The sequence below is a fragment of the Magnolia sinica genome, chromosome 9 (assembly GCF_029962835.1).
Source record: "Magnolia sinica isolate HGM2019 chromosome 9, MsV1, whole genome shotgun sequence".
NCBI lineage: Eukaryota > Viridiplantae > Streptophyta > Magnoliopsida > Magnoliales > Magnoliaceae > Magnolia > Magnolia sinica.
The window spans coordinates 37335038-37349776 of NC_080581.1; the positions used below are offsets into that span (position 1 = coordinate 37335038).

At 39.7% G+C, this 14739-nt stretch overlaps 1 protein-coding gene across 2 annotated transcripts in view; it reads left to right on the forward strand.

Moving 5' to 3' along the window:
• The first annotated feature begins 419 nt into the window (after positions 1–419).
• LOC131255056 (translocase of chloroplast 90, chloroplastic) overlaps positions 420–14739 on the forward strand; it is a 45990-nt gene continuing 31670 nt past the window's right edge. For both annotated transcript variants that reach the window (XM_058255753.1, XM_058255754.1), the window contains exon 1: positions 420–720. Coding sequence is in view for 1 of the 2 variants with exons in the window: in XM_058255754.1 (XP_058111737.1) it covers positions 708–720 (13 nt within the window). In the remaining variant the exon portion in view is untranslated. The remainder of the gene's footprint in view (positions 721–14739) is intronic.

Below are 14739 nucleotides of genomic sequence, written 5' to 3' on the forward strand. Positions count from 1 at the left end.
TCGATACAAATCTCAGATGTACGGCACAGTAGGGATTGAATTCCCACCACTAAAACCTTATTAGGCGCCAACAGTTATGGATCAAGCTGGTATTCGTGTTTTCCCTTCATTCATGTCTGTGTCATATTATCGGATGACAAATAAACATTACAGTGGGCCCTAAGTTTTTAATGGTGGGCGTTCAATAACCACTGTTTCCAGTGGTGTGGTTCACCTGAGATTTTTGTCTGGTTCATTTTTGGGCTATAGTCTAAATATATGATGGAAAAATGAATGGACGGTGTGGATATACAAAACATACATCGAGGTGGGCCCCACGGTTAGGGTCGCTCCACCTGCCTGTATCCCAAGTCGCAGCAAATCTACCTTCCCAAAAGGAATACCACGGACAGAGACGGAGACAAAAATAGAGGTAGCGTTTTGGAGGTCCACAGAGGCTCCTCATCCCCTCTTTCTCTCTCTTATCCAAACCGCTGCCTTCTCATCACCATCATCATCACCGTCGTCCATCTTCCATCTTCCATCTTCATCTTCAATCTTCATCTCAAACAAAGAAAAGAGACGTAACCCAATCTAAGTGCGATTCTCCCATCAAACGCCTGCCCTAAAACACCTCCCAGAGGGAGAACCTGTATTCTATTGTTGTTTCTTTCAATGGCGTTTCGGCAAACACAAAGGGCGCGTTTTTCAACTCCTTCGATTTCTCAATGATTTCATCAGGTGCGGACACTTATTACCCATCTTCTTTTTATTACTATTTTCTTTTTGATTTTATTATTCTGTTATTATCTATCCATTGATATATACAAACAAAAATAATCGTATAACTGTTTTATGTTCGTACCATGCATCAGCACGGAACTTGTGTGGACAATTTAGCATAATTCTCATGTGTACTTCAATGGAACGTTGCTATTTCTTCTGTCATTAGAGCTATGGAACCTCACATTTCATGATTTTATTTATTGGTGCTTGTGTATTTGTGAAAGAGCTTGGATGTCCATGTGTATTTGTGAAAATTTGAACATGTCCAGGTCTATGTGGATATGGAAATTTTTGCTATTGTCCAAGCTATGGAGGCCCTATCTGTTGGGCAGACCCTTATCCAAACAGATCAGAGGAGCCTTAAATATCTCCTTGAACAAGGGATCACTATGCCTACCCAACAAAAATAGCTCTCCAAACTGTTATGTGTGTGAAGGATGTAGTGGTAATTCCACAGTGCATGCAACATGGGCACTCCTTGAATAAGTCTAGTATCTATTAGGTTTGTTTGTGAGGTCGGGCGTACATGGGTTGTGTGTAGTTATTGGCTTGTTGAAGAAGTCTAGAATATTAAATAAGTTGTTGATTGCCTTTAGGATAGTTGCTATTATTCAGAAGGTAATGGATGAATGACAGTTGCAAGGAGTCTATAAATATGCGTCTTAGAGCCAAATAAAGACATTAGAAGAATTACCCAATTGCAATACTTGGAGGTTGGTTTTCCCTCGAAGTATATCAAATCATTCTCTTTTCGTGACGTAATCTTACTTTCTAATCTCGTCAAAATAGGCTCACGTAGCAAGCAAGGGAAGACTAAGGCCTGTGTTGGTCTAGCAAAGCAAAGTAAACATGACAGCTATTCCCCTCCTCTGATTTTGTCCTTGTCCTTAAGGACTACATTCGGGAAACATAGTTTAAGCTCGTTGAAATTATCCCAAGACGCTTCAGTTAGTGAAAGGCCCTACTAGTGAACCAAGACTTCTTCCTGACGTCTATTCTTTCTATGACTAGGAATACCTTGTGGTGTTGGCATAAGAGATTCATCTTCAGAGTTGATAGGGGGAAATGAAGGCTGAACAATGTCTTTGGCTCCAAGCTGCTTCTTAAGTGAGGACATATGGAAAACCGGATAAATACGTGATTCAAAAGGTAAATCTAGTTTGTACGCCACCGGTCCCATCTTCTTAATAATTTGGAATGGCCCAAAAAATTGAGGAGGTAACTTCATATTTGTTCTGAAAGAGAGAGAAGACCGTTGATAAGGTTGAAGTCTCAAATAGGCCCAATCCCCTATTGCCAACTCCCTTTCTACATGGCACTTATCATATATCTTCTTCATATGAGCTTGAGATTCACGCAACCGAGCATGTAACTCCTTCAAGACAAGGTTTCGGGCCCTCAACTCATGATCAAGGACTTCCACCTTGGTAGTTACTTCTAGGTACATATGATACCAATGTACGTGGGACCTGGCTGTAAACAATTTTGAATGGAGTCTTTTTTTGTGGGTGTGTGTGTGGAAGAATGCCAACTTGTGTTGTAACAAAATTCAGCCCATGAAATCCATTGGACCCAGTCCTTTGGTTGAGAACTTATAAAACATCTCAAATAGATCTCAACTTTTTGATTAACTACTTCAGTTGGGTCCTTACTCTTACTCCAGTGGTTGACTCTCAGGAGTTTCAACACCTGGTTGAGGGTTCGAGTACCCATAGGTGGTGAAATCCCACCATGGCGTGAGTGTGTGTGCGTGTGTAAAAAAAAAAAAAAAAAAAACCTACTTCGGTTTGTCCATCCGTTTGTGGGTGGTATGATGAACTAAAGTTAAAATCAGTCCCATTCAACCTAAATAATTCCTTATGAAAGACACTTGCGAAGGTAGGATTACGATCCGAAATGATGGGTTGTGGCATGCCATGTAACTTAAAAATGTGATCAAAGACAATTTGAGCCATACTGAAAGACATGTGGATGTGAGATGGGAATAAGATGGGCATATTTTGAGAGTCGATCTACTATAACAAAAATAGCTGACTTACCACGGGATGGGGGAAAACCCTTCAATAAAGTCCATCGATATGTCCGACCACACTTGAGTAGGGATTGGCAATGGTTGTAACAAAGCTTGAAGGAGGTGTTCTCGGCCTTGTGATGTTGAAATGTATGATGTATCACAAATCTTGATGCAATCCTTGATTTGTTGCTTCATGCCTTTCCAATAGAAAATAGATTTGTCCCGATGTAGCATTTTATGGTAGCCCTTGTGAGTACTTAAGTGAATCTCCTTTACGATAGTTGTCATAAGAGGGGAATCTTTTCTTAAATAAGTACTGCTTTTAAAGAAAAGAATCGCCCCCCCCGGAAACTCCTAAGGGCCTATAGCTTCCCCTACTAGACACAACGTAACCAAATGTCGAAGCTTGGGATGTGTCTTGTTTTCTTCCTTGATAGGATCCAACCACCTAGGTATGGGTTGGGAAATCACAGTAAACTCCTCCTCTCATTGCCATGAGATAAAGCATCAATTTTCAGATCCTCGTTTGTCTTCGATGATGAAATCATATCCCATCAACTTGGCAAGCCACATTTGTTGCGCAACTATGGTAATCCTTTGCTCCCAAAGAAACTTTAAGCTTTGTTGATTCGTTCGGACTATGAAGTTTTGACCCAATAAATATGGCCTCCATTTGCTCATCGCTAGCACTAATGCTAGCATTCTTTCTCATATGTTGGTAGTGCCAAATTCTTGCCTTGAAGAGCTAAACTGAAGAATGCAATGGGTCTTTGTTTTTGCATTAGTACCGCTCCAATTCCTGATCTATAGGCATCACATTCAACAATGAAAGGGTTAGAAAAATCGGGAAGTGCTAAAATAGGGGATTGCGTCATTGCCATCTTAAGGTGCTCAAACGCCTTTTCTGTTAAAGGGTTCTTAGAGAAAGAATCCTTTTTTAACATGGATGTCAGTGTGCTAGCAATTTTCCCATATCCCTTAATAAACTCACGGTAGTAACCTGTCAACCAAGGTGTTCCAAAATGGTAACGGTGGCCGTAACGGCCACCACCGTTACCGTTATGATATGGGCCGTAACGGGCGTTACGACGGCCGTTATTTTTTTTTTTTTGAAAAAATTGTCACTAGAACATTACGGGGCCGTTACGACCTGTTTTTCTGTAATGGCCGTTGTGGCCGTTTCGACCCCGTAACGCGTAACGGTTATGATTGTTACCGTTACATAACAGCCGTTACGGCCGTTATGTAACTGATTTTGAATACCTTGCTGTCAACCCAAGAAATCTATGCAAGGCTTTGATTTTGGTGGGTTTCGGCCAATCCACCATGGTTGCAACTTTATTAGGATCGACGCCCACTCCTTCATGGGAGATGACATGACCCAAATACTTAATCTAGTTTTGACCGAACTGGGACTTCTCCAGCTTTACAAACAGCTCGTGACCTCTCAAAATAGATAAAATAATTTCTATATGCTTCAAATGATCTTCCCAAAATTTACTATAAATTAAAATGTCATCGTATAAAACGTCATTGAATAAAACACAAACGAACTTATGTAATTGCTACTTGAAGACTTCATTCATGAGTGCTTGAAAATGTTGGTGGTGCGTTGGAAAGGCCAAATGACATTACGAGAAATTCATAATGTCCATGATGAGTTCGGAAGGCTGTCTTTGAAATATCTGCTTGGTGCATATGAATTTGATGATAGCCTGATCGAAGTTCCAATTTGGAGAAGAATTGTGCTCCATGCAGCTCATCCAACAAAATGTTGATGACAAGGATCGGAAATTTATCCTTATTAGTAATTTGATTTAAATCTCTGTAATCAACATAGAGCCTCCATGACCCATCATGCTTTTTTACTAGCAACACCGGAGAAAAATAAGGACTGTTACTGAGCCGAACGATGCATGAGGCCAGCATATCATTGACTAATCTCTCAATCTCAGTCTTTTGCAAACAATGGTAACAATAAGGCCTAACATAGATAGGCCCACTCCCTGGAACCAAGGGAATCTTGTGGTCACATGATTTGGTTGGCGGCAACCCCTCGGGTTAAGCAAACATGTCTTGGAAAGATTCTGGAATGTGTTTTAGTCGTTCATCTGGATAGATAATAAGTGATTGGGATGGTGGAACCCTTGTGGTGAGAGTATAGTTGTAAAAGGGCTCCACGCCCTTTCTTCTTGGCCTCCTTGTTGATGTTAGAAAATTTATCTGTTGGTGTAGAAATCCCTTGTTACTCAACTTTTTTCTCACCCTGATAAAACTTTATTTGCATTAAAAAAAAATCCCAGACGATGAGGCCTAGTGTCCTTAACCACTAGGCCCCAAGCACTGCATCACACCCTTGTAAGGGAAGGAGATAGAAGTCCACAACTATTGAAACTTCTTGGAGTGTCATACGAACTCCTTGATTCCACCCAGAACTAGCTAACTTCTCCCCACTTTCAACTACCACCTCAAAACACCCCTCTTTCTTTGTTTGCAGCCCACTTTTATCATTTAAAAAATTATGAGTATTGCTTGAATTCACCAAAATAGTAAGTACCCGACGACCCATTTTGCCTTTAACTTGCATAGTCTGCGGAGTGTGAGTGCCATTGATAGTGTTTAAGGAGATCTCTGGAGTCTCGTTGACAACTTAATCTTGGGCTTCACTTGCAACTGCATCCGTTGAGTCCTCACCATTGTCATTTGGCCAACATCCTGCAATAAGCAAGAGCTTTGTACAATGGTGGCTTGGGCTGAACTTCTCATTGCAATTAAAACAGAGTCCATTATCTCTTTTCTCCTTGAGCTTTGTAGGTGAAAGTATTTTGATGGTGGAAACTTGAGTCCTTAGCAAGGCGAGTGGCTGAGTAATGGAAGACTTCTTTGCTTTGAAAAGCATAACTCGCTGTTGAGATTGATTTTTGGCCTCATAGAGGCGAGCTAAACTTGCCGTAGTGGATAAGTTTGCAGGGCGAGCTGCCTGCACATTAGCACACATTTTGTTCTTTAGGCCGTTTACAAAGCAACCCACTTGTTGGGATGGTGATATTCTTCCAAATTGACTAAGTAGCCTTTCAAATTCCCTTTAATAATCATGAATAGATCCCGTGTGTTTGAGCTTGGTGAGATCCCCAAAGTAGTCTTCAAATTGTGAGGGACCATACCGAGCATGCAATCCCTCCTTAAAGAGTGTCCCAGGTGATAACGCTGTTCTCCTCCTTAAGCAATTGATACCACAATTGAACCTCACTCTCTAGTGGTACGCTGCTAATGAAACACGATCCTCCATGGGAGTCTGTTGGAACTCGAAGAATTGCTCATCTTGGCAAATCCAGCTGATTGTTTCTTCATTGCCTTTGTAATGAGGGAAGTCCAATTTGGCAATATTAAGTGTAATAATGCCAAATGAACTGCTCGAGTTAAACCTTGAATTGCCAAATGGTCAGTTGGTCCCATTTTGATGAGCTGGGCTCTCTACCTACCCGCGACCACGGTTGGCCACAAGCTGATCAAAATGGGAATTCATAGCTAAGAACATTTCCTGCACCTCCTTCAACATTCTCTCTTATCCTACACTCGACGACCCTGCCCCGTCTTCAAGCCTACTGATGCATTGATCCTCCATCTTCAGCTCTCATACCAAACTATCTTGTTCACTTTGTTTTGCTAGACCAACATGGGCCTTAGTTCCACTCAGTGACCCTACCTCGTCTTCAAGCCTACTGATGTGTTGATCCTTCATCTTTAGCTCTGATACCAAACTTTCATATTTACTTTGTTTTGTTAGACCAACACGGGCCTTAGCCTTTCCTATCTTGCTGCATGGGCCTATTTTGATGAGATTGAGAAGTAAGGTTACGTTACAAAGAGAAAATGATTTGGTTTGCTTCGAGAAAACCAACCTCCAAGTGTCACAATTGGGTAATTCTTCTCTTATATTTATTTGACTATCAGGCATATATTTATTGGCTCCTTACAATGGCCATTCATCCATTATCTCCTACATAATAACAACTATCCTAAAGACCAACAGCTTAATATACTAGACTTCTTCAACAAGCTAATAACTACTCACAAACCACATACACCCGATCCCACAAACAAACCTAACAGATACTAGACTTATTTAAAGAGTGCCCATGTTGCATGCACACAGGTAATTGCTACCATATCCTTCACGCACACAATACAAACTTTTAGGATACGACTATTACATTGAATAAAAAAGGGAAGAGAAAATAAGATGGATGATGCACTTTCATGCCAACCAGGAGAGAATATGTGGTGCCTTATCTGCTCCAACGTCCGCTTGGTGGAATGATCTCCACAGTTGCTACCTTTAAGACATGTTGCTATTATTATTATTATTATTATCATTATTTATGGAGATCCAAAAATGTTGGGATAAAGGAGAATAGACCCACTAAAATATTCCAATAAAAATGAAATATTTTATTACAAAAGGCGCGCCTTGTTGATTCCAAAATGGACTTTAATTCCAAAGGTGTTAAAGGAACTCCACGACACACCTTTTACTGGATATTTGGGGTATCAATATCTCAAGATTCTTTGAAGAACTAAATCTATTTTCTTTTTGCCTGGAATGAGAGCCTAGATATGGTAGTTCATTAGGGAGTGTGACACTTGTAGCGGCACAAATATGAATGCATTGCTCCATCGGGTCTTCTATAGCCATTGGATTTACCTAATCACATTTGGACAAATATTTCAATGGACTTCATTGACAGGTTTCCACCATCCCACGGAGGAATGACAATAAGGTTGTAGACGTAGATAGGCCCAACCTCCAACTTGGAACTCACGGTCCATCCAATGGACATTAGCAATCTTTTTCATCCTATCTTCCGTAATGGAGAGGTTATATTTTAAAATTTTGAGAATCTCATCACAGGAACAGAGCTCTTCATCAATCGCTTGAACCTTGGTGGTCCCAGGCACAAAAAAATATAGTATGGGGCTTCTAGCCGTATACAACTTCAAACTAGAATGAATTGATTTGAGTATTATACCAATACTCATCCCAAGGTAACCACTTTAACCATCCTGATGGACGATCGTTGGTGAAGCATCGTAGTTAAGTTTCTTGTGTTCGATTGGACCACCTTTGATTGTCCATCGGTTTGAGAGTGATAGCTGGAACTCATTTGCAATTGGGTACCCTACAATTTGAAAAGTTATTGCCAGAAACAATTAGTGAAGGTGGAGTCCCTATTACTTATGATTGATGAGGGCAACCTATGTAATTTCACAATATGTTCAACATATAACTGTGCCACGTAAGTGTCATGGGTTCGCTCCCCACAGACGCAAGTTCGATTCCCCTCCCCGTGTTTTACCTGATGCATGTGGTTTGTAGGTGATTGCATACATCCGTAGGGAATAGTCTTGCCTTAAAAAGGTGCGGGGACACCCTGTTGTCGTAAAAAAAAACTGCACTACATAGAATGTTGTGTAAAGGTGATGTAGTATAATAAAATGGGCTATTAGCATGTAAAATACATTGTATGGTTGTTAGATCTCATAAATATAAAGATTTTTTCTTAAATTAGCATAATCATAGATTGGCCACCTCCAAAGATAGTTTGTAATTTTTCTAGGTTTTTCCCTCTCAAAAACCCTATTTATAGAAAAATTACAAACTATCTTTGGAGGTGGCTAATATATGATTATGCTTGTTTAAGAAAAACCTTTATATTTATGAGATCTAATAGCTATACAACATGTTTTACACGCAAATAGTCTATTTTATAGTACTACATCACTTGGATATGACATTCTACGTGGCGCCGTTATATGTTGAACATATTGTGAAATTACACAGGTTGTCCTTATCAATTATAAGTGATAGGGATCCCACTTTCACTAGCTTTTTCTAGCAAGAACTTTTCAAATTGTAGGGTACCCAATTGTATATGAGCTCCAGCTATCACCCTTAAACCGATGGACAATCAAAGGTGATCCAATCGAACGTAGGAAACTTAACTATCATGCTTCATTAGTGACTGTCTGTTAGGATGGTGAAAATGATTACTTGGGCTAAGTATTGGTATAATACTACAATCCATTCATCCGCAATAATCTCCTTTTGAAGCTGTATATGGCTAGAAGCCCCATACTCTAATTTTCTATGTTCTTAGGACCATCAAGGTTCAGACAATTGATGAAGAGCTCCATTCTCATGATGAGATTCTCAAGATTTTAAAATATAACCTCTCCATTGCACAAGATAGGATGAAAAAGATTGCTAAGGTCCATTGGATGGACTCTGAGTTCCAAGTTGGAGGTTGGGTCTATTTATGTTTGCAACCTTATCACCATTCCTCGATGGCAGTTCATATATCTCTGAAACTTTAAGCAAGATATTATGGGCCATTTCAAGTGCTATAGTGTGTGAGGCCCATTGTCTACAAATTAGCGTTTCTGCTAGATTAAAAAATTTACCCAGTTTTTCATTTCTCCTTGAAAAAGAAACTTGGCCAGCATGTCCAAGTCTGACCCATTTGCCCTTCTCTCAATAGATCTGTTATCACACAACCTTGACCTCAAGTGTTTTTGGACCGTAGGATGGTCAACAAAGGCAATCGAGCAGTCTTAGAAGTTCTCATTCAATGGAAGGGGTCACAAGTGGAGGTTGCCACACGGATTTCTTACTCGACCTTCTCTGAAAAATTTCATGATTTCACCCTTGAGCACAAGGATACATTTTCGTGAACAATCCACGTACATCATAGTTAAGAGCAGTTCTGGGAAGTTATGGAGGTTACCTAGAGAATAGGAGTCTTTTAATCATGAGATGATCATGGTAGTAGGCAGTGTTCGAGTTGTCGATATCGCTACAAGTTTCGCTGGCCAGAGATAAAGATATAATATTGTTATCGCCGATAATATCGCCGATAACCAGAAATGCGGAGAAAAATGCGAAAACATGGAGATAACGGTGAAATTTTTTAATGAAACTTCAGGACATGCCTAAATACATATATTTGTATATTTAAAAATTAAAAATTTGTAAAAAAATACATTAAATAATAAGTTTTCATTTAATGGGGCCAAAAAAGCATACGTTTCCATAAAAAATTACTCTAATAATAACCAAAATAAATTTATCTAAGTTTCAAGTGGACCACACCATATGAAATAGTGGGAATAATGATTTCCACCATGGAAATCTTCATAGGGCCCAGTGATGTTTATTTGTCATCCAAACTGTTCATAAGATCACATGGATAAATAAAAATCAGAAATTTGGCCCTCAAGAATTTTTCAATGGTAAACATTCAATTCACATAGTTTCATGTGTGGTCCACCTAAGCTTTGGATATGCTTCATTATTTGGCTTGTGCCTTAAAATCATTTAATAAAATGGATGGACAGAGTGGATCAAATACGTAATTACGATGGGCCCACTGAGTTTCCTCAGTATGCAATCCACTTCCGTTGTAGTTTTTTTGAATCCCAAAATTTACCTAGCTAGGTGGGTCGGGAGGCAGAATGGCTGGTGTACATCACACCAGCTATTGACGTCAACAAGTTCTGTGGGTTTGATTATGAGGTATGTCTTATATCCAAACTGTTCATCCACTTGAAGAGCTCGTCTTATGGTTTTAAACGAAAAATAAGACAGATATAACTATCAAGTGGACCACACTGCAAAAACCAGTGGGGGATTGAATGTCTACCATTGAAACCCTTAAACCCTTTTTGGGGCCACAAAAGTTTTGGATCAATATGAAAATTGTTTTTCCTCTTCATTCAGATATTTGTGTTTTTATGAACAAATTAGATGCAAAATAAACGTTATGATGGGCCCTGCAAATTGTTTAATGGTGAAAATCATTATCTTTGCTGCTATCTATGGTGTGGTCGATATAATCTTTGGATATAGTTCATTTTTTGGATAATGCTTTAAAATGAACTCTAAAAACAGGTGAATGGTATAAATATTATAAATACATCACTATGGGGCCAATATAACTTTGATCTCCTTTGAATCGTTCGTACAACTCGGAGCTCGAGTAGCGTCGGTGCTCGTCTTCGCACGACACGTACTTACAGTAGCTTTATAGCTGGTGTGAGGTGGACGTGGACTGCCGTTAATCCAAGCCGTTAATTGATTTTCTTAGATCAGTTTAAGATATGTAATTAAAATTGAAGTAGGTCCAAAGCTCCAGTGGACCACACTGGAGGAAGCTGCAGTGATAATGACACCCACCATTGAAACCTTTCTAAGGGCCACCGTGATGTTTTTTTATCATCCAACCTATTAATAAGGTCATGTAGACGTGGATGAAGTGAAAAAACAAATATTAACTTGATCTGAAACTTCTCCAGCTCCCGAGAAGTTTTTAATGGTGGAAAATAAATCCCCACTTTGTGGTCCACTTAAGGCCTGTAACTTGCTCAGTTTTTGGATCATAACTTAAAATGATCTGAGAAAATCGATTAACAGCTTGGATAAAACACTTACATCACAGTGGGCCCCACAGAGCCCTGCCCGGACGGATTACCGTCCGGGCGGGGGTAGGACGCAATCCGCGTCCGGTGTGAGGTACACCAGCCTATCCGCTTCCCGTGCATCCCTAACTGTGGGACCCATTATAAAGTATTTACCTTACATCTGCACTGTCCATCATATATGATGGATTATTTTAGTGCGTGATACGAAAAATGTACCAGATTCAAATCTTCAATGGACCACACCACAGGAAACTGTGTGAATTGAACGCATATCATTAAAAACTTCCTAGTGGCCACAAAAATTTTAAATCAAGCTGATATTTATTTTAACCCTTCAGCCATGCCTTTTTCTATTTACAGAAAGGTTTGATACAAATAAACATCACTGTGGGGCCTAAGAAGGTTTCAACAGTGAAAATCATTGTTCTCATTGTTTCTTGTGGTGTGGTCCACTGGAGCTGTGGATATGCTTTAATTTTGGGATTTACCCCTAAAATGAACTAGAAAATGAATGGACGGCGTGGATAAATCACATACATTCAAGGTGGGCCCAGAGAGTTTACTCAGTACGCTGAAGCGCACCATGCGCGGTCTGCTTCTGTAGGTTTGAGGCATAAAAGGAAAAAAAAAAAAGAAAGAAAAAAAATAAAAGAGGTTTTTTCGTATGCGAAGAGGGGTTTTCGCCGGAGAGGGGGGATTTTCGACTGGGTTTCAAAATCCTAGGATTTTTCGCTGAAAATCTTCCAATCGAACGAAGAAAAGGGAAAATTTCAGATTCCTTTACCTCCGTCGAAGACGAGAGTTGTCGATTGCTGCCAGGTTCTTTTCTTCCGAGTTTCGATCAACCATTAGACAAGGTATTACCGAAATCAAAGGTTTTTTTTTTTTTTCGATTTTTTTCCTTTTTACCTATTTTGTCGCAAAAAATCCAAAATTATCGACGATATCGCCGATATTTCGCTGATAATCCAGAGAGAAACGAAAAAGGGGGTTTTCAGTGTCGCTAGTCTAGCGACACCGATATTATCGACATTTCGTCGACAATGCGAATACTGGTAGTAGGTGTTAATATGTGAGATATATTGTAAACAGTTTGGGGGAGGGTGGGTTAAGGGTGGGAATTGTCATTGGTTGACTAGTTGTTATCAATTATGTATCTTTCTATTTTTACTATGGGTAAATATATGGTGAAGTGTAGCTGATTCAATTCCAAACTCTCCTCTTTTTTTTTTTTTTCCTTACACACTCTCTCTCCCTCCCTGGGAGGGGTAGAGGGTGGGTTAGGGGTGGGAATTGTCATTGGTTGACTAGTTGTTATCAATTATGTATCTTTCTATTTTTACTATGGGTAAATATATGGTGAAGTGTAGCTAATTCAATTCCAAACTCTCCTCTTTTTTTTCTTTTTTTTTTTTCCTTACACACTCTCTCTCCCTCCCTCTCTCTATGTTTTTTTTTTTTTTTTTCCTTCTTCCATATCGTGAAGACTGCATTCTCCCCGAAATTCTCCATATCATCTTCACTATTGAAACGAGGGAAATCGAGCCTAATGGCTCGGGTTTGGTTGCTGCCTGATGTACCCGGATGCACGGAATCACTAGCTTCTTCGACTTTGAATTGATGATCGTACAATCTCTTTAAGTGGTCCCGATGTTGGTTAGTAGCGATTTGACCATACTAGGCGTTTAGAGCGGATAACTTTTGGAGGACCTCCTATATATGTTGATCTTGTTGTTCTCTCCTTTCCCACCAGGTCTTGATGTCATTTTCATGCTTGGATATCCCGATCTTGTTAACCATAAAAGCCTTATTTGATACCATATGATGTGCACATTCATATATGGAATTAATTTTAGGGTTAATGAGGGAATTCTATAGGTGATGTGGAGAATTTTGGGGAGAATGCAATATTTATGAAATGGAAGAAGAAAACACACACACACACACACACACACACACACACACACACACACACACACACAGAGCTGGGCATCGAGTCGAGTCAGACTGAGTTAGGGCTGACTCGACTCAATCCGGTTTTGAAATAGATCTGACCCAAACCTGATCCGACTTGATACCGAGTCTAGCATGCCTGACTCGATCCGAGTCCGGTCTGGCCTGGACTGATCCGGACCGAGTTCGATCTGGTCAGAAGTACCGACTTGGGTCGAGTTAGCACCGAGTCGGATTGAGAGATGAGGGAGGGAGAGACCGAGAGAGTGGAGAGGAGAGAGGAGGAGGAGGGTGATGGTGGTGGGTGGTTGCCGAGCTTGGAAGATGAGGAGGATCAGGGAGGGAGAGAGAGAGTTTGGGATCGGGTCGGGGTAGGGTGCGGCGGGTAGGGTTAGAGATGATAGAAAATAGGTTATTATTATTATTATTATTTAATATATATATATATATATATATATATATATATACCCAAACCTGAGTTGAGTCGGGTTTCAGATTGAGTCGAGTCTAACTGGATCGAGTTTCGGGTCGAGTTACTAGGTAACTCGAACTCGACTTGGTTTGAGTTTGGATTGGGCGAAGCCTACTCGGTTCGGGTCAAGTTGGATTTGAACGAGTCGGACGAGTCGAGTTAGCCGTATCGAGTCGTCCTGTGCCCACACACACACACAAATATATATATATATATATATATATATATATATATATATATATATATATATATTGAGAGAGAGAGAGAGAGAGAGAGAGAGAGAGAGAGAGCCTAGAATTGAATCAACCACACTTTGCCATGTATTCACCCATAGTTAAATAGACATATACCTAAATAATGACAACTACTCACCCAATGACAATTTGCAACCTACCATATTTGCTTATAGGAAATAATTAATTACAATTACTTTTCTCAATGATGATCTGCCACTTCTCATAACTGTTTACAAGGCAGGTCACATTTTAACACTTAGTCGTACCATGGACATCTCATGATCAAAAGACTCCTATTCTCTAGGTAACTATCATAACTTCCTAGAACTTCTCTAATGTGGCCTCCACATGCCAGACGTGGGATTGTTCACGTAGCAGTAAGGGGTCATTTAGCGGCATGGATTTTAAACCCTAGTTTTTAAATTCTGGATTTAAAACCATGGATTTTCAGTTGTGTTTGGCTGCTTGGATTTTCAAAATCTTGGAAATAAAAAAATGTGTTTGTTAACTTGGATTTTGACTTTACAGATTTGCGGAGTTATTTTATGTGTATTTATAGGGTAATGAATGTGATAGGTAAATTGTCTTAAATATTCTAACATGACACACTTGCGTAACTTGTAAGATAATTATTGTACCGAGCCCATTGTAAGATAGCTTTGATGCAAAATAAGGCAATTTGAAGCATTAGGTGGCCCACAAAAGTGGGCCTATTAATTCCATAATTGAAACAAGTTTCTATTTTTTTTTGGTGGTTGTCAAATTTTCCTATGGTGTAGCCCACAGAATGACTACATATGTTTGATTTCTTTAACATCCTA